The sequence below is a fragment of the Anser anser genome (assembly GCF_964211835.1).
Source record: "Anser anser genome assembly, chromosome: 2".
NCBI classification, from domain to species: domain Eukaryota; kingdom Metazoa; phylum Chordata; class Aves; order Anseriformes; family Anatidae; genus Anser; species Anser anser.
In genome coordinates this window covers 21,876,233-21,897,265 of record NC_139721.1, presented here as the reverse complement: position 1 = coordinate 21,897,265, position 21,033 = coordinate 21,876,233, and the positions used below count along the sequence as shown (strand labels likewise).

At 42.1% G+C, this 21,033-nt stretch overlaps 1 protein-coding gene across 4 annotated transcripts in view; it reads left to right on the top strand.

Moving 5' to 3' along the window:
- The window catches only part of GRHL2 (grainyhead like transcription factor 2), a 77,729-nt gene that overhangs the window by 4,229 nt on the left and 52,467 nt on the right, over positions 1-21,033 (top strand). For all 4 annotated transcript variants that reach the window (XM_083822611.1, XM_083822609.1, XM_083822610.1 and 1 more), the window contains exons 2-6: positions 7,781-7,970; positions 10,943-11,010; positions 12,538-12,922; positions 16,795-16,847; positions 19,758-19,911. In XM_083822611.1, coding sequence (XP_083678737.1) covers positions 7,781-7,970; positions 10,943-11,010; positions 12,538-12,922; positions 16,795-16,847; positions 19,758-19,911 — 850 coding nt within the window. The remainder of the gene's footprint in view (positions 1-7,780; positions 7,971-10,942; positions 11,011-12,537; positions 12,923-16,794; positions 16,848-19,757; positions 19,912-21,033) is intronic.

The window sequence follows — 21,033 nt, the reverse complement described above, 5'->3', positions numbered from 1 at the left end:
GGAAAAGCAAAGACATCACACTTGTTTTGCAGGGACACATGAAGGGGAAACGATATTATTATACTGACTGACATTTTTTTTTGTCAAAAAGTTTCACAAGTATTAATCCAGTGCAGACCATGATAGTTACCATAAGTACTTTCTTCTTTGATTATGGAGCAGCCCATTAAGTTGCCTTTTTTTTTTTTGTAATTTCACACATGCACACAAAGTAGCATTTTTAAATGCTGATTAGGAATTCATCATGGGATGAATCTTCATTAGCTTTCTAATCAGTGATTGGGACAGTAGTAGCTAATTGAAAGAAAAGGACTAATTAGTTCAGATGCCCTAGTATATGGGGACACTGTCCTGTTCTTTAATAGCACTGACTTCGTAAAGAAGAGAGCTGTTGCTTATGAAATAGTAACCAATGAAACCACATTAAGTGCATATGAACTGTGGAGAAGTCAAATATTGCAACATACCTGTAAGTTAAAAACGTCTTCAACCTTGAAGATTACGCATATCCATGGATTTGTTAATTTTCCTAATAGTTTGAGATAATGGCATTTTTCATATTTCTACATTTCAGTTGATCTGTAAAGTATGCTTTTGGTTTTAGGCTTTTTTTTTGTCTTTGATATTGTGGGTAATCTGGACTCCCAGGATTGCTCAGTCCTGGAATATATGCTTTCCTTCTGCCCGTGTAAAACATTTTGTATTCTGAAAACCCAGCAATCTGCTATTAGTGCAGCACCGATTCCATTCCCATTAACCCTCACGGGAGTAATGAATGAGCCAGGGCTGCGGGGTCAGCGGGCAGGTTAACCTGCGGCAGGCCGAGGAAGCTTTGTCATGACCTGTTTTTAATTTTAAAGCCTACTGCTGCCGCTTCAAGGCAGCTAAAACAACTTTGGGTGCTGTGCGTGCTGGAAAGTACAGTTTTGAGCAAACCAGAGCATGGCCTGATCTGAAGCTGCTCAGTAACTGCTAGTTTGGAGCAACTCCGTTAGCTGTAAGGTCGTGAGCTCCAGAGAGTCTTCGTTTTTTGAGATATCACTGTTTCTTCTACCAATATGCTGAAACCTGCCCTTTTTTTTGTGTTCTCTGCTTGGCTTTAAAAAAAAAAAAAAAAAGCAACAGGCTTAGTGCAGTAATAAAAATGATTGTCTGGTAGAAATAATATTTAAGTAAGAGTCAAACAAAACAGTCTCTGAAATCACAGGTATAAAGTCTGTCTGGAGATGAGTAATTGCCTGCTTGTGAGAGTCCTCAGTAGGCACTTACTAGTCTTTGTTGCAGAGCTCTTTTTTTGTACCTCCACTTTGACATGCTTAATAATATTTTTGTCAATGTTAATGAATCACCAATTTATTTTAATCTTGTTAATCACTATTACATGGTTAAGTTATTTTGGGTCTGAGTAAAAACAAATAAAACTTCTAGTACACATGTAATTGTTGAAGTAGTCTGTTTTGCCATTCCGTTTGTGCTCTCAATGTATTTTACTTCCTCTCGGAGTGTTTTGTAAAGGTAGAATAATTTCTTTTAATCATTTAACGTGTTTGATCTTGTTTGGATTTGTCTTGCACTCAAAAAGCGTAATTGCCCCAAAATTGCGAGAGTCCCAAACCTGCATTCATTAGTAGGCAAAATTACTCGGCTTCTTTAATGGGAATTTTTTCCTTGGTATGGGCAGCTGGCTGGGCCAGAGGACATCATGTCTTGTGCTTTCCTGGTGGTCTAAATGCTTTGATTTTTCCTTCACTCCCAAGTCATTTGTGTATTTATATGCCCACCGGATTGGGCTAAGTGCATTTTGGAGACCTGTTCATGCTTCTGGGGAAGATGTGATTGTCGGCTGTGAAAGATAAAAATACCAAGATGCATGGGCCATAATTTTCCTGTTCGTTAAGCATTCACGTTCCTTTGGAGTTTTAACAGAACACAACTGTCTTAATTGAAACAAAAATTGTTGCTGACTTTTTAATTATAACTTTGGCAATAAATCCTGAGGAGTCAAAACTTTTTTTAAAAAAACTAAATAAAACTTGCAGTAAGACAACGGTGTATTTTTTTTTTTTTTAACTTCATGTCTAGGAAGAGCAGTACGCTGAGGGTAGTAAATTGTGGCTAACCATTGGATCTCACTTTCCAGCACTAGGAGAATTAGGGCTAGGATTTACACTTCTTTCTAAAACGAGCACAAAGAGAAATTTATGGTCTGTGATCTGAAGTTTAACTTATCCAGCTTCTATGGGATCTGTCCTTTAGCTGATTTTTAAATGGTACTTAAATCCAAAATCCATGCCCGTGGATTCATATGCATGTACATCAGTTGTAAGACAGATTGTATGAACATCTGTTGTAAATCTGCTTTATAGCAGCCTCATAGCTGCCCGGAGAGTTGTGCAAGTGTAAACTAAACTTACAAAGGGCTTTAGAGCTATTGAAACACCTACCAGGGACTGATCACACTCTGCCCTCCTTAGCTGTGTCACAACTGAAGTGGGAGCCTTTTCCAGCACTCGGCTGTGGCTGGAGCGTGTTCCTGTCCCTTTTGTCATAGCCAACGAAACACAGGCGCTGTTGAAGTTGTCCACTTCTTTGCACGGGAGGAAAGCTAAGCAGGCAGCTTTTCCTCCTGTAGCACCCTGGGTCACAGCATCCTGCAGCCAGGGCTCTGAGCTGGACATTGAAGGGATTGGAAACCCAGGATGCAAGCAGAATCCCTTTGGCTAGTGTCTCGTAGAACTAGCATTTCTCCCAGGGTTTCTGGATTGGAGACAGTTGCCCCGTGCGCTTTCTTATCAGCCAACAAAAAGTGAGTTTGTGATAAATATCCCATGGCCTTGACGTGCTGGGCTGGGAGCCAGCACGACGTGAGTCTGTCTTGCCTTTTCCAGTTACTTGATTGGCGCTAAAATGTGTGTGCTTTTTAACAGTTGTGTGGACCAAAGCCTCATGTTTCTGCTCTGGTCTCACAACTGTTTGAAGAGGTGCTGCACATGTGTGCCTGCTGCTCTGGTCTCACAGGCGTAAGAACCAGGCAGGCTCAGGCCTGGGCCAAAACCTGCAAACTGGACTTCCTCCCGCTCCCTCACTGCCCTGCACGTTATACCTGGTGAGCTCCTGTCCAGCACCTCGCCTGCACAGGGAGGGGGGATGCCCTCATGTCTTACCCAGGGGATGAAGAAGCCTGTAAGGACATGCAATGGAGCACTTCAATTCTTGCTTTATTATTATTTTTCCTTTAAAATTTGTTAAAAGAACAAATGCAATGTCTTAACAAGCAGTCAGACCCCCGGAAATGGCTGGGCTGGGTGCCCAGCTTGGCAAGTCTGCTCTGTGTTTCTGGGGTGAACTTCCTGGGCAAGGCAAAAGTTGGGGGCATACAGGAATAGACTTTGTTCCCCACAAACACCAGCTGGAACAGCATGCAATGCTGAGCATATGGTAGAGGAGAGCAGGGTGACTGCTTGCGCAGTCCCTCCAGGCATATTGTGTCTGGGTCCATCCATGCACTCGAATTAAAGGTATTTTTGTCTCCACACCCCCGGCTCTTCTTGCACCAGCAGTTAGTAGTGGGAAGGGAGAGAGGGATACATCAAACCTGTTCTTATTCCAGCCAGGATCAATGGGGTTTCTATTTTTGGGTGTTTCAGGGTATTTTATGGTTCATGTTGAATCAGCGGGTTGTACCCGGTGCAGCACAGCTGCATCTGCATACTTTGAATTCAGTCACAAATTTAAGAGGCTGCATGAACTTCTCAAATCCAGTGGAAATCTCATGAACACCTCAATGGACAGAGAGACTCAAAGGCAGGAAATCTTTTCTCAATGAAAAGCAAACTCTGATCCCAAAGCTTCCTTCTTTCGTCACTTTTCTTGAATGCCTTAATGGACATTTATGGTTCTGTGCAAGTTAGTTCACAAATTGCATCAAGTTGCATGAGAATTTGTCCACAGTAGGATTTTGTAGCCCGAAGTGCTGGCTGGTGAAAGTTCATTATCTCAGATCTGAAGGACTCGAAAGGCCAGCCCTTTCCATTCACTTCACTTATTGACATTAAAATGGTTGAGTCCTGTCCAACCTGCCTGTCCAACCTGTGATGCTTTACTACAGGAACTAAAATGAAACAGTGAGTACAGTTGTGGACATCTCTATTTATACACTACCTTTGTAGTATCTGGTTTTATAAAATTCAGTAATACTTTTTCTTAAATTCAACAGCATCAGTTTACCAGATGCAGAAATCACCGGTATCAATCTGGAAATCGTAGATACTCCTCTTAGGAGCAAAGCACACAAATTGTGCAAGGCTGGTACAAACAAGAAAATCTCTACTAAATAGTTCGGGGAAAAAAGATTTTGTAAAATAAAGGCCATGTGAAGTCTGGTCTTGATATAAACATTCAGGTGTCAGGGAGTCTAGCCCCTAAGCTAGACCATGCCTCAGAAAATGCCTTCATCCTTACACACCTATAAACTAAGACACATAACCACCTACTACTGTTTAACGTAAAACAAGAGAAAAATATTTGGCATTCATTAGGAGCTCATCGGATAGCTTGAAAGGAAACCTGCAGCTTTTCCCTGCCGAGTATCCCCACTTGTTAAGCTGTATCTACACCGTACAGCAGTGGCGTGATCTCTGCGTGTGTAGGCATGCCTCTCCTGGCTTTGAAGGTTAGTGCACGTCCCAAATGCGGCAAGGAGGAGGAGGAAGATGAGGATGAGCAGTGGGCTAGCCCCATCAGCAGCGGGCACAGTCAGGGTTGGGCCTGTTCTCCACCACCTGGCTTGTGCTGAAGCTTTGGGCTCTTTTAGAAGATGCACCTGGGTCTAGATGGGGTATCTGCTGCTATTGCTGGCCTTGCTATCCCCATTGAAGGAGATATTAAAAAATGTGAAACATTTGTCTCCTTTGCTTAGGGTGGGCTTGATCTTTCTGGAGCCACTTGCCCCCCTGTCACATTTCCCTGACGTTGAGGTTCAGGACAAGGAGAGGGGACGCGTGTGCCCACAGCGGCCTCAGTTCCCAAGGGACACCCTCTGTCCCACCCAAACGACCTTAATTAATAGAGGAGTTTTCTTAAAGCCAGCACAGTTGTTTTGGCTGACTGCTTTGGGTATAATCTTTGAAATGATTGACTATGTTAAATCATGATAATTAGGCCTGACCATTAACCTCCCACAGAGCTGATTACAGGGCGGGGGGGGGGGGGGGAAGAGGAAGTTTTTTATTTTTCTTAGTGCTATTGTTTCGGGCTGTTTGCAGAGTAAACACAACGAGTGTGGCGGTTGATTATGCTGCAGACCGTCTCTGGCCAGAGGAGATTATTTAATTTTTAAACATGAAAACTGGGGTTTTAGTGCAAACACGCTCTGAGGAGATGTTGGGGGGGCTCTGGGTCCATGCACCTGTGGCTTCCCAGCCATCCCCACTGTTCACTTGCGGCCTGGTTGTGCTGGAAGCGTTTCTCCTTTACCTTAACTCTTCCCAGCACGATCACACATGACACCTCTGAGGGCCAGCACTACCTTTTTATCACTTTAGGACTGCCTTCCCCGTTAGGGTAGGCCGGGCGGGCTCCTCCTCTCCAGCGTTTCTGCAGACGAGCACAGCACGTCTAGTGAGAGGCGTTTTTAAAGGGCATCTCGCTGTCTGCCTGTAGCCCTCATAACTCAGTTATGACCCTCACATGGATGTGAGAGCGCGGCCTAACAAAGGACAGCTCTCGACAGTAAGCTAAGATTGCTGCAGGAAGGCGAGGAGTTTTGTGCGCCACACCGGGCTGCTGCCCGCCCTGAAATGCCGGCGGTGTAGCTGAAGGGGAGCTTTGTTGAGGAAAGGAGAATCCTTGCATGGAAAATGAGCTCCGAGCCAGAGAGGATTGGCTACTCCAGGACGGGAACAGGCCCTCAGCCACCCCTGGCACAAACAATGGGGCCGCTGCAAATCTGATTTGAGTCGCTAACAATAAAGTATTGAAAAGGAAAGCAGGCCTAGCAGTTCTCTCTGTCTTTCCCCGGGTTCCTAATTTGTGCTTCAGCTTTTGTTTGTTCTAACAAACCTGCAACAACACAAATGTGAATACAAGGAGGGCAGAAATCCTTGGAAGAGGTGGCAAAAATCTTTGGAAGAGGCAGCAAAGGCCAGGCAGAAAGAAAGGCTCTCAGGAAAGAAGGGAAACTTCCGAAAATCCAAGTATTTTAGATGAAAGGAAGACATAACCTGAACTGAAATTGTTGGGTGTGTTTTGTGAAGCTACGAAATGCTCTCTTCCCCCACAGAGTTCACAAAACTTGTACTCCATGTTCCACGTAGATGATTTTGTTTTTCATTAAATAAAGAAACCTGTAAACAGTGCTCTTGTACCAAAGAGATGATAATCTCAACCACCCCCTCCTCTTCCTCAAAGGCCAGAGAAAGCATTTGGCTTCAGTGTGAAGTCCGTATGCTGCGGGCGCAATCCTACAGACATTCCCATCCCGCGGCTGAGAGGACATGCACAGTCCAGGCCGTGGATTCAGCTGGGCCCTTACCGAGCAGGCACCTCGGCTGTGTGGTTTTAGGATGACAATTCCTTGCAACAGCTCAAGTTTGTCGTGCTGGCCCTGTAGGACGGGAGAGCATAAAGAGGAGACTGAAAAACAGACAGTTTCTACGTGGAAGATAGCACGAAATGTCTTGCAAAAGTCACGACGAATAGTGTGGCTAGTCTCCCCAGTGAAGGCAAAGGCAGTGTGTTCAGTCACTCCGTAGTCTTTGCAGCTTTGGGATTTGTACGGCGTAACGTGTTAAAAGTTTCACCAGGATCCTTGTAACCTGAGCCGTAAATCTTGCCAGTGTTCTTGCAACGTGCAGTAAGCACAACACCTCTCTCCAACTGTTTCCCTGCCTACTCTGTTTTCCTGCTATCTTGTGTAATAGGAATGCTACTTTGTTTTTTTTTTTCTTTCCCTAGCTCTTTTATCCTTGCGATTATTAAACATTTTACAAAAGCAGGTACTACTATCTTGATCTATGTTTCCATTATACTGGAAATTTCAGCCACGTCTGTGGCAAGTAACCTCTCGTGATATCCACTGGCACTGGTCAGTTTGTACCACTTCTGGGCTGGAGGAAACCGCTCCACTGCAAATCCCACCTACTAATGGTCTTGTGTATATTTGCCATGGCTCTAACTACATGTGGTCAGTGATAAAGTGGGAACTGAGCCCAAATATGTTAACTTCTTGTGCTCCATGCGCTGGACCCATTGCTCATATCTTTGCTATTCACAGCCTGTCTGAAGTTGCTGACAAATTGCATTCCAAAAGCAGAGAATAGGTCAATTATAGGATGTACCCAGTTACTAAATACAGAACTAGACTCAGTTTAGGTGAACACTAGACTAGCATTGCATTTTTTTTTCCATTCATGTCTTCTTATTGTAACTGACCTTAGATAAATGTATTTTTCCCCAATCAAGTGTACATCTGGCAAAAATGTTGGTGCAAAGTTGTTCTTGTATTGTTGCTTCATTTTTTTTTACAAATATTTTAAAAATATTTTAATAGATCTAACTGTATTAGTAAAAATACATTTGAATTATAAGATCTACACACAATTTTTTGGTTAAGTTCTGAAGATGTCTAATACTGATAAATATGTCACAAACTTTATTACAGAGATGCTTGATGTAATCATATGACTTTCATATAGCTATGTGATGTTCTTTAACATGCCTTGTGAATTACAAATAAAATAATCCCTGCTGGATCACAATTTTATTCTTCCTGTCTATGCAGTAACAAGCGACTTGTGGCCTTAGTGCCAAATGACACTTCATTCAACACCAGACGAGCGTACACCAGCGAGGATGAAGCCTGGAAGTCGTATTTGGAGAATCCCCTAACAGCAGCTACCAAGGCTATGATGAGCATAAATGGTGATGAGGACAGTGCTGCTGCTCTTGGCCTGTTGTATGACTATTATAAAGTAGGTAACTGCATCATTATTCCACCCTGCTGCACTGGCAGGGGCCCAATCAGGCATCCAAAGAGCCATTTTTCAAAGACAGGAGTGACTATGTCTTGTTTTCTCTCTGGTACTTGCATCAAGCATCCTTTCTGTTTTAGGAAGCCTATCTGCGTCTGTTTTGATGTATTTAGTTCTGGAAGGAAAACAAAAGAACAAAATCAAAATTCTCATATCAATGTGCAAGCATTATTTCTTTTTCAGCATGGCATTCTTCCTCTTACCTAGGGAGAACCTTGGATGAATAAGCCCCCTTTTTATTTGTGCTCCTCTACTTGCAATGTTCCTTAATAAGTGGAAAAGGGGAGACCTTGTCCATCTGTAGGTTTGTCTACATTTTGCTTCATTCCACATGTTTTAGTTTGTCTTTGGCTGCAGTATCTCTCATCTGACAATTTCCCATGTTATTTTTATTTGTACAAAGATTGCAGTAGGCTGTGTACAGACTCACAGTGAGGTCTAGCCCTTGCACTGGAAGTTTGCAGTATAATCAAAAGGTGGAGGACAGAAATGGAGCTGGACACAGATCTAATTCAATTTACAGGGGAGGCACTGACATGCAGTTTCAGTTTGTATCTAGTTTTATGCCCAGGGCTTTACCTACCATTTTGATACCGCATTTCTTTTTCATATATTTCATAGTTGAAACGGCTTCTGCTGAAATCGGAGGAGAGCCCTACAGGGCACAGAAATTTCACCCTGAAACCTAGGCTCACCTCTTTGTACTCTGGAAACAGAATCTGTGTTGCCTACCAAACACTAAAATATGAAATTGTTCATTTTACTTAAACTACCTCAGTGCTCCTGAAGCCACCTCAGCTTGAATTGGAAAGATGATCTTTGAAAGCCGGTAGAACAATGCCAGCTCCCCTCTTAATTCATAAGGAGGTGGAAATGGAAGTTAAAAATGAAAAACCTCTGCTGCTGGCATTTATTAGTATAAATGCTTTTAGAGAATGGGCTTCTCTTCCTAGTCTCTGCTACAATCACTAAATGAGTGTTCAGGAAAAAGGGTTTGTAGGCAAGATGCCATACACCAACCTTATGATTAAATATTGTTTTACTTCTCTACTGATAATATTTCAAGAGATGTCCCATTCTTTTGTGTGTTGCTGTCAGTAGAGAGGGACTTTCCGCAATGAGAACGAGGAGAGATCCTGTTCTCTGCTTCGCAGTTACCACAATGCCAGAGTCTGAAGTTAATTTCATAAAATTCGGGATGTGTATGACCATCTGGAGTGTTGGCTTCTGTCTTAGCAATACCCTGGTATCTAGCAGTTCATTAATCTGCTGGATTTTTTTTTTATAAAAACAGAGAACAGCCCATTCCCTTCCCATAACTGTGTTCCAATAAACATATCTGTTCCTCATTCCAGACAGTTGCAAGGACTCAAGGGTTCAGATGGAATAAACTGTGTTAATCTCAAAGCCATTTCCAGCATTCAGTAATTACTTCTGTCTTAGTGGGAGAAAAGGATTATTCTTGTTGATGCTCTCGAAGAGAAAGTTAAAACCTAACTTTAGCTCTGTGCTGTACTCTGGAAGTACAGAGGAGGACTTCCAGTGCACAACACTTTGCCCAACACAATTGTCCTTATTTATCATCTGGCTCATTTGTTCTGATGTGCCTGGTAATTTTTTGAAGGGCTTTTTCCAGTTGATAGGAATTAGTTGAATATAACTCCTTTTTTTTTTTTTTTCCTTCTCCTTTTTCTTGTACTGATATTTACCTAAACACAGACCTTCGTTCAAGGATAAATATGTGATCTTAACATGGGATTCAACGTGTGTGAGCTGTGGCTTGGAACCCACTTCTAAAATACATGAAAGAGCTTAGTTAACCAGCAGGACACTTAACAAGGAGAGAGGATGTCCCTAAGAGCAGGAAAGGCTCTGGCTAGCACTCTTGGACTCTGCTGCTGTCTTGCAGATAGAGCTGATGTTAACCTTGGCTACTGTAGTGAACTGTAGTATTGTTTTTCTCTTTAAATTTGTATGCTTTCCTGATCGTTTTCTAAAGTATTTAAAGATAAGAGGCAAGACTTCAGCCTGTTCTTAGGTCTATTCTTGCTCTTTAATCCTGAGTTAGCTGCTGTGATGGAGTGGGTATACCTTCTCTTGTAAAAAAACAGAGTAGAAGTGTTAGATCCAAAATTACTGGTTCAGCAAGAAAAGAAAAACACAGTCACGGCAGCAGCTTTGCCCTTGGTGATTTCATTTCTATGCTGGCGTCAGGAAGCCAGTACGTGGGAAGGCAAATCTGTAAGTCACTTTTGGTGTCAATTTTGAGTCTATTGGGGTCAGATTTGACTTCATTCTTACATCTTGTGGCTGCCAGTGCACTCAGCAAAGCAGAAGTCAGTGTTCTCTGGTGACACACCAGGGTGCCCTGACCTCTCCCCATGCTAGTGAAGAGAAGGATCCGCAGACTTCCCCTGGTACGAGTTCTGCATCCTCCTGACTGCTCTGTAGCGGGAGGACTGTGCAGCTGGCTCTTGGGGTTTAATTGAAAACCCTGCTTCCTCTGAGCTAAAAGGGTCTCCATGCAGTGCTCATCAAAGGATCATGTCTTTATTTTCATCGTTTGTTATCCAGTGAGAAGTGTGCGTGTCTGAGAGTTTGGGAATATAAGCTTAGATTTTGTCAAACACAGACCTAGCTTGATATTCCAAAGATAAAGACATGTCGAAGAGAGCTTTGCTCCCGATTTGTGTGCCCAAGAACTAAGAAAAAGCACAATCTCTACGTTTTTCCCTTTGAAAATTATCTTCCTGTTCATGATCAGTCTCCCATAGAAACAGAGCTCCTGGCATCTGTGAATTAGACAAAACTGATACGTTTACATTTTTCTAGCTGTTTACAGTAGCGCAATCTGAAGTTGCAAATACCTGACAGTTGCATTTACCTGACCCCATGCCTGATGTTGTTCTCAGGTTCCCAGAGATAAAAGGCTGTTGTCTGTTAACAAAGTGAATGATAATCAAGAAGACCAAGATAAAAGGTACAGTATTATTCAAAATCATACACCCAGATACTAACAGTGTTGATCGGTTGGGAACTGAAGAAGCTATGATAGCCTGAGGGTTTATGGTTTTCTTCCAAAAGATAAAAGAATGAAGAGTGTTTGAGGAAGCAAAGTTTGCTCCCTTTTAATTTATTAAAAAATAGGATTATTAAAAGTGCAACTTGCAAAGTAGCAGAAAGTTTCAGGGTTTGTGTTTTGTTCTGCTGCTGCTGCTGAGATTAGTAAAATCAGATTATATTGATAGTTTGCTATTGACTGCTTTTCTTTCTTTTTTTTAGGGCAAAGTCTGAGTAACTTGGACTCAGTAGCCTGATTTATATAGTTTTATTTAACATAACTTTATGTCTACCCATATGCAAATAACTGTTAAAATTATTCCATTGGAAAGCTTTTGTTACTCATCTCAGATTTCAGCCCCCCTCAGTAGTCTAAAAGTTACTTGATGAGTCAGAGGAAGCAGATTCCTGCCTTCATTAAGGCTCGCGCACCAGAGAAAGCGTGTAGTTAAGGAGAAAGAACAAAGTTTTTGCATTTAGGAAGCTATCTTCATGAAAAATTGTAGTTGAGAGAAGCTACCTGAGGTTTATTTCAATGTAGCTAATTCAGGACTGCCCTCTGTGGTGTTTACTAGCTGTGTTGTGTGAAAGTTTAAATAGGTAGTAGGTAGAAAGTCGCTGTTTCAGAACAGAATATGAAAGTGTTTTGAGGGCCAGCTTTACATCTGCTAACTCCAAAGAAATTCCAAAGTTGAGTGTGATCGACAAAACTGGCTTTCGGTGGAAAGCCAAGCGAGAGGAACCCTGATGTCAGAACAGATCACCTGGGCTGAAGACAAAGCAGAAACCTACTAAAAGGTTTATAGGTTAACAATTTAATGTCAGTGCAGCTACTATGAACAATCTGATTGTTTTCAACAGGAACCGCAGGTAGAGACGTGGGAATGCTGCTGGGGGTTACCTTGCAGCCACGATCTTGTTACTGATCTACCCTGATACAATGGGATTCCTGAGCTTGTTCTTTCAGAGGAGCATTGGTACCAGAGTTACACGGGCAGTAGCAGCCCGTCAACAGCCTGAAAGAGCATATGTCAGCACACGAATTTTGCTGTTCCTCCTATTTCACATGCAAATTATTTACTGTTAGTGATTCACACCTTGTGTTACTCTTTATGCTTACTTTGTGCCTAAAGGTTCTTGCACCGGTGGATTGACTTTGCATCCAAATTATAAGCCGAGACAAAAATAACCCCAGATATGCAGAATTTTATCATAACAAGTCCTACCAATTGTCTTTCCCAAGCCGTTAAAGAGTTTGGGACCTCTCTGCTTGCCTCGCAATGTCGTGTGCCTAGTATTTGTTAATGTACTACTTGTTATGGCAGTGGCTTATCGGGGTTGAAAGTGCACAAATCTCCTTCCCTGCCATCTAAGACCATTAAGCTATCTGAGAAGGAGATTTACTTTATCAGGACAGTCCATAACGTTTTTTGGTTTTGTCTCACAGAAATTGTATCAATACCACGGAAGCTCAGAGCAATTTGAGCGGGGGAGAGAACCGCGTGCAAGTCCTGAAGACGGTGCCCGTTAACCTTTCCTTGAACCAAGATCCGCTGGAGTCGTCCAAAAGGGAATACAACACAAATGTGTCTGGCAGCTCGACGCCAATTACAGGGACTGGAGTGACTGTGGTAAAAGCAGAGGAGTTCACCCCTGTTTTTATGACCCCACAAGCACACTATGCAAGAGGAGAAAATGAGGAGCACCGAGGGGTTATCTTTGAGCCATACGAAGTGTCCAACATTGCTCCCCACACAAATTATCTCAAAGATGACCAGCGCAGTACTCCTGACAGTACGTACAGTGACACCTTCAAGGACGGAGGAACAGAAGTAAGTTTTTCATCTCAAATTAGCATCTAAGAACTCAATAAAAAGCTGTAAACAAGATAAGGAGCTTTGAGCTTGTAAACAAGATAAGGAGATTTGAGCTGTCCATGACAGCCATTAGAAAAACAGTAATGCTAGTTTCAACAAACTCATCTCCTCGTCATGTTCCTGTCTGTCTGTTCTCTCCTTAGAGGGGAACATCATGAAATGTTTCAGAAAGCATTTTAAAAGTTGTTTATTGCAAACTCGGACAGTAACAGATAGTGATCTTTTGTCTTCAGGGATATTGAAGCAAGTAGAGGGTAGTTGCCATTCTGAAAGATCTGTTGTCCATTAACTAGATCTGCCTTCAGACCTATTCATAGCAGTAAGAAACAGCAGCCATTTGTAACTGGGAAATTCTTGATGTTCTCCTGAAAGTGCAAATGAGCAGTGTCTGTGCTGCTAGATAAGCCTAATTTATTCAGAAGCTGTCTGTTGCACCAGGCTCTGCTCTGTAACATAGGCAAGTGAGCAAAACTAGTAGAATGAATTGACTGGAGGGGAATGGAGAAGTTAACAGGCAGGGAAAGGAGTACCCTCTGGCTGCTTTTGCCTACGGCAAAATAATGCAAACAAATCAGAACTGTAGAAAAGTAAATATTATTTAAGGCTGACAGTACCTCTGCAGGTAATTAGACATATTAGGTGGTAAAGCTCTCCTCAGATTTTCTCCTCCTTCTCCTCCTCCTCAGTGAAATTGTACAAGTAACAAGCAAAAGCACAAGACAAGCCACATTAAGGATAAGTTGCTCTTACTGAATGTATGAGAAATTTGTTGTGTGTTTTTATATGTGTATGTTAGAAAAGCAAATTGTCTCCACGCAGGCGTCATAGATCAAGACGTCCGAAGGTGAAATCCATTTTAAGATACAGAAATGTTTCTAGGTCAACTAAATGACTAATTAATGAGGGAATTCTAGCTTGCCATTGCAAAATCGGGAAAATCAAACCTGGGATTAGAAACACAGTTGTGCATTATCAAATCACAGTATTTCAGCTATTTTTCATTGTTACTCATTGTTGTGGTTTAACCATTGACACTCATCAATGACTTCCTATGGAAGTCTGCTAATAATGTACACATGGCTTTCCCTGGGGAGCTGCAGCTGAGCGGTTCCACCGTGCTGGTTCGTTAGGGGACCTGCTGCTGGAAGTTACCTGCACAGACAGTCTGTGCTGCTCAAAGTGCTGTCTAAAGTGCAAAGTTTGTAACCTGGTGGGTAAAAAGGGAACTTACATCTATTGTCTTTCCTTGCATCCCAAACTCTGTGTTGTGGTATCAGTAATATTTTGTCAAGTGTTTTTTAAATTGTTGATTATCTTTTAAAGCAGTACGATACTTGCCATCTAGGCTTTCTCTGCAGCCTGTGGAGAAAAAGGCAGTTCAAACTTAATTGCAAAAGCGTGTTGAGTGAATTTTCAGGTGGCATTCTCTCCTCTCTGTCTTCACCTCACCTCTGTTACAGGCAGACTGAGCTTTAACTAGGTCCTCATCTGTAGCTGCTTGAAATGTAGGTGAGCTGAGCACTGCTGTTAGCAGCCTCCCAGCCCAAAATGTTCTCATGTGTATGACCCAGGGGAGCAAGAAGTTTTCCCACCTCGCTGCAGAAACACTTAGCCTGTCCCTTCACTTGTTCTCAACCACCTAAATCCTGGGATGTGCTCTCGCCTAGCCATAGTGTGTTGGCTTCTCCAGCCATGTGCTGTTGGAAGGGGCAGTGGTATGAAGCAGGCATGGGGAGAGCATAAAGTGTCCAGACATACCAAGAGAGAAACTTATGTCAAATTGTTATTTAAAGTAAGAATATAGTTCTTACTAGTTTTCCTGTTCATTTAGTTACAATCCCTGGGTTTGGCTACAGCAAATTTAGAAATTTAGTATTTCTAAATACTGTAGTATTTAAATATAAATATAAATTTCTAAATACTGCAGTATTTAGAAATAGTTTTAAGATGTTTATTGAGTGACTCAGTTCTGTTATACTGAAGGAGCGCCGAGTTTTTATAGATCCCTGTGGTAGTGGATGCCTCAGTCGATCTGTGTTGTGTTCTTTTGATACAATTTTAGGAATGTAAACATACCTTTCTCATCTCTTTTGTTTTCTTATTATGCTGTGATTAATTTATGAGTCCTTTATAATATAGGACAAAATTTTCAAGGATAGGTAAGTAAATGGAATGTTTTTGAAAACAGTAGCCTCTGGCCATCATGTAAAATGGGACCTACATGCTAACATGGGACCATCTTCACTGTAACCATAGAATCACAGAATGGTTTGGGTTGGAAGGGACCTTAAAGATAATCTAATTCCAACCTCCCCGCCGTGGACAGGAATACCTCCCACGAGACCCCATAGATCTCTTGCATTATTTAGCTTACCTGTTCTGATGCGCATTAACCCTTGACTTTTGATCTTCAGGAAATACTCCTAACTGGGACACATTACCTTTGCACCTCACTAGTATCTTACTGGGTATTTATTGTGGCACAGTTGCTCATAAGGTAAAATTAAAAACTGTTTAAAAATGACCTGACTTGATGCTTCTGGAAACGAAACAGCTTTTCATTGATGAGTGGTGATCACAAAAGAAACCCTGGAGATTAAATGTAATGATCCATTAGTGAATGAGAATCACTAAAAACGTGTTTCAGGCAAAAGACAAGCAAAGAAGAAAATGCAAGGCTTACGTAATAGAGTACAAATGGGCTTTTATGCTCAGGCAGGCAGAGTAAAAATCCTTGCAAAATGACTTCATTTTTGAGAATTTCACCTCTTGATATAATTTTTGATAGCTTTGATAGGTGTGTTTTCACTTTGTGAAGAGTGACTCTAGGTCTTATTTCATCTAGTAAAGTGTGCATATAGTAAAGTGTGCATTTGACTCAGACAGAATGGTATATTGAAAGTGAAATACTTTCATAGACTCCCTGGGTGCCCAAGGCCTGCAGGGCCCTCTGGAGCCACCCGGTGCCAGCCGTGCCCAAGCAGGGACACCCAGAGCAGGGTGCCCAGCACCACGTCCAGGCGGCTTCTGAAGGGCTCCAAGGAGGAGACCCCACAGCCTCTGGGCAGCCTGTGCCAGGGCTCCGTCACCCGCACAGCACAGAAGTGCTCCTGGTGCTCAGGGGGAGCCTCCTGGGGGCCAGTTTGTGCCCAGGGCCTCCTGTCCTGGCACTGGGCACCACTGCACACAGCCTGGCTCCGTCCTCCCTGCACCCTCCCCTCAGGGATTTACAGACAGTGATGAGATCCCCTGGGCCTCCTCTCCTCCAGGCTGAGCAGTCCCAGCTCTCCTCAGAGAAGAGGTGCTTCAGACCCTTGATCAAAGCCTTAGCCAGCATCACCACACCTATTCAAAGTAGGCATATAGTAAGTTTTATCAACATTTCACTGTAGGCTGTAAGGACCTCTGTCCACACACATAATTTTAAATAAAAAAAAGCAAAACAAAACCAAACCACTGTGAAGTCTGTAGGAAAACTGGGATTTCTTTTAAAAGTCCGCTTGTCTTTGAGGTGGGGTGTGCATTCACAGGCTTGCTTTAGAATAGGTTAATGTGCAGGCAGGGAGAACAATAAGGCATGAGGTGTTTTTCAGCTACGTTTCTGTAGCACTTAGGTTATGAAAAACTAAAAGCTTGGTATAAATGAACTATCTCTATCAATTCCAGTGTATAGACCATAGACACTCCTCCTCGGTTTTTAGGGATTTCAGTTTTAAATGGCTGATGGTTTCTTCTGAAGCGTCCTTAACTAAACACAATTTTGCTCTTATTGGTATTTTAATTTTGTTTGCATCAAACTACACATAATTATTGTTTTTATTTTTCAGAAGTATCGCAGTGTGTCAGTGGGGGCTGAGGAATATATTTACGAACAAACAAGGTATGGCATAAACTTTGAAATGTTTTGGCTGGCATCACATAAGAATGGATCTAGGAGAGGCTCCTGTGCCCGCTTCCCACCCTCCCTCTTGTCACCCCAGGGCACCTGCAGGCCTCACTTGACACTGACCAGCATCGCTCTCCCCTTATCCTCCTCTGTGTGTTAGCTTTCAAATCTGATCGGTTTGTATCTTCATCTGTTGTGTTTCTTCAGCACTGCTTTGGGTTGTAACTCCTCTTGACCCCCTGGAGTTATGTGAGATTAAAACTGTTAAAAGAAGCCCCCCCAGGTAACAGGGCAGAGCTTTGACAGCTGGGTCATGGAAGATCTTTCCCATCTCTCAGGACAGCAGGATGCACAGCCCAGATGTTCAGGATGGCTGAACTGGCTCCACTCACCTTATGAAATTTCTGTCTTTATTTTTTTCCTTCTGGTTTTCCTAGATACTCCTTGTAGGCTTTCTGGGAAACCCTCTGTCTTTTTATACTACTTTTTGTCATACTTTATGTTTACCTACAAAACAATATAAGTAAAACATTCATTACAAATCATGCAAAAAAATGAGGATTTTGAGGATTTTTGAAAATAATTTAAAAACTGAAATTTGAAAGAAACACTATCCTCTCTGCTAAGCACGGAAAAATGCATGCACAGAATGGGCAAACAAAGCATAGTCATTTAACTACCGAAGATTGCTATCAGTAAAATTTATAAGCTGATGCTTAGTTTTAATCTTGTGAATAGTTGTTTATATCCAGGAGATGACTCTCATTGTAGAAACAGGAACATGCCTGCATTTTTTTTTCCTGGAGTAGGCATATGACTGCTTCTGTAGTGGAGGTTTCTTACAGCCTGGTCTTTTTTTTCTGAGCAATATTAAAACAATCATTAACTTCATTGAGTTCACAACTGAGTTGTTATACAGGCAGTACATATGAAGCAGGTCTTTAACAAAGAGCGCTCACTTACACTGGATATTTAAAAAATTGGATTTTGAAGCACTGGCCTTATTAAACAGTTCTCAGACATTGAGTCTTTTGTGCTGTGACCCAGGTCCACTTTAGAAGGTAACCTCCAAATCTACACTAAGGAAAGCAAAATATGTCTTTCCTGGGAGTAGTGTGGAAGTGGTAAGTGCACAGAAATGAAAGGTTTGGATTGAAAAAGAACAAGTGGTGAATGTGAAAGTAATTGAAGAGCTGATATAAGATCCCTTAACTACACGGGGCTTTAGTACCCACGGTGAGATTCAGAATAGCATTATAATCATCTGAGTGACTGAACTAAGTTTTAAGGGTAATAGCAGTCCTCCTGCTACAGTGTGTACTCCAATTGCCAGCTGGGAACAAGAAGAAACTTCCCAAGTGGTACCGCACAGAGACAGCAAAACTGGCCAGGTGCATGTCTGGGCTTTACGTTCTGTGAAGTCTTTCTGAAAAGCACACAACATTTCCATTTATAAATTAGATTAAGCTTTTAGAAGCTCTTAGAAATTGCCTTCATTTTAGGTTAATGATAAACTGTCTGAAACTTCTTCCTTTGGACAGAAAGAGTGGACCAGGGCATTTTCCACCATTTTCCAGGGAATTTCCAGGCATTTTCCAGGGCAGTTCCACCCTCTCTTCTAGTGGATATTTAAAAAATATTATTATTATTCATGCATTTTAGTGCTTTCCCCCCCCCCACTGGACAGTTAAAAATGTCTTATCTTTCCCTTTTTTCCATATTGCTATGGCAGTGTTATGATGATCCAAAGTATTTTTTTGAACTGGAAAGTTAAGTTTGCACTTATTTTAGACCAACATATTCATCTTTTTGGTTCAACTCCAGCACCGTTTAAATACTGTGCTGAATTAGGACCTGTGTGAAAATGCTTCTCCCATGTCCTCAGTTTGTGGGGACATCCTGCAAGTGCCTTGTTGCATTAAAAAAGAATTGGCCACGTTCCTGATGTGGCCAAATGCAGTTTGAAGACAAGATTTATTCTGCAAGGTTAACATTATTTTCCATTTAAGAGAATGTGAGGAGCTGCGGGCATGGTTTTTATTGGATTATCATTCAAGCTCATCGTTGGAGGAGGCGGCTGGAAGAGGCTCTGTGGGAATTGTGTTCAGCTAACAGTTCACTTGTTAATCGGGCTTTAAACTTTCCACAGCTTGCGACCAGCTCCTAAAAGCAAAAAGATCTCCTGTGAAGGAGGGTCTTTTCTAAAACCTCACTTCCAGCACAAGGGCAAGCCCTCCCCTTTTCTCGAATTCTTATCCTTTTCCAAGGGAGGTTGCGTAATTGCAGAACCCAACTAAATCTAATTGTTTTCTTCCGAATAATTTTGAGAAGACTTGTAAAACCCTTGATTGCATGTTGTCTGCAAGGAAATGAACTTCCCGTCCCTCCTGTTTGTGTTGCTTCTCTGCCCTGTGCTGAGAGTAGCAGCTGGACTTTCTGTGCTCCGTGTGCATCTTTTGCAGCAAGTTTTGTTCTGTTCTTCCCGAGTTCATTTTTCTGTGGCACTACTAAGTTTAAATGTCTGTGGAGGTAGATGATTTCCTTGTAATACTATAAATTATGCTGTGTTCCTTCCTAGCACTTGATGCTCACTGTGGGGGGTATGTAGCCTTGTTCTTTTGGTGGTTCTTTTCAGAGAAAGTAAAGCTGTGGCCTTTGATCCAAGAGACTCACAGTACAGATAGTGTTATGCTCAATCGCCAGATCTGATGAACTTGAAAAAAGAAAATTGCATTTTCAGTACCTGTGTGTCCTTTTCCTGGAATTTTATTTATTTTATTATTTGCTTCCTGTGCCTTATGCCATGTGTATGTACCGTGTGAAACATGCAATGCATGGAAACAAAGAGAAAAGGAGAAAGTGATGTGGATTTTCTTGGTGTTTCTTTCCCTGTCTTTTCAACAGCACTTTTCAGTATACGCTAGAAGCTACCAAATCCCTGCGTCAAAAGCAAGGGGAGGGGCCCATGACCTATTTAAACAAAGGACAGTTCTACGCCATTACCCTGAGCGAGACGGGTGACAACAAATGTTTCCGGCATCCGATCAGCAAAGTCAGGGTATAGTCCAACTTCTTTCCTAGATGGGAATGGAGCGCTTCAGATAAATGTAGTTGTGGTTGGTTGTTTTTTTATTTTTATTTTTTTTCTTGTGGGAGAGGACATAAAAAGCTTACTCTTATGCCTGGTATAAAGGTGGGAGAATGATATTGCTGGTGGTTTCAAGTATGTTGGGGTTAATCAATGAGTTATAAGTTAATCGATTACATATGTATCTGCCTTAGTTTATGATTTGACAGAATAAGAATTGCACAGATACTGCTCTCGATATTGGTGAACTTATCATTGCCCTGATTAAAAAAAAATAAAATAGGAAAACTGCTACATCTATGTAAGTCCATCTTGTGCACTTCAGCAGGTGCTCTCCAGAGCATTTCAGATAAAATATGAAGAACTGAACACCATCCTTTGTGACATTGATTTTAAAACAGTTACACTGTGTAAATGTGAGATTTCACTCGATATTCACCTAGTATACCAAAATGGATGATTTGCTTCTTAGATTCTGAAAGTAGAACTGGAGCTGGGTGCTCAGCAACATCTGCCTGGCGAGCAGGCCTCCTGATTTCCCTGGTAGTGTTTTGGAGTAAGCAAATCCTAATCCCGTAACCTTGGAATGGACAATGAGCCTCAGAGTCGCTGCCCTGCCAAGTTCACCCTGAAGCTGAAAGGGCTGCATATGTATGAGGTTGCAAAAGTGTTTCCATCCAAATAAATGAAGTACCTTCAAAACGTTGTGAATCTAGTTGCACAAACCAATGAAAATCAATGTCAGCAGTGAAGCAGATGACAGCCTATACACTTCTGTCGTAGGTGAACTTTAGAGATGCTCTTCCTAAAGAGAGGCAATGATTTGTAAACCTGAACAGGGGTTAATTTATGCCCTGGTTTCCGAAGAACATGAGGTTGATGACGGAGTTTCACTGTTGGCTGAAGCTGATGTAAGACCTCCCTGCTGGTGAAAAGTCTCTGCACCTGACAACCACCCTTTGTAGTGCCAGCTCTAGTACTTGTACAGCTGAAAAGGAATCGGGAGCTCACTGATCTGGCTGAAAACCAGTCCTCATAAGTCTGATTCACTGCATAGCCACATGAGTTTTGAAGCCGTGGCAGCTGAAGAGA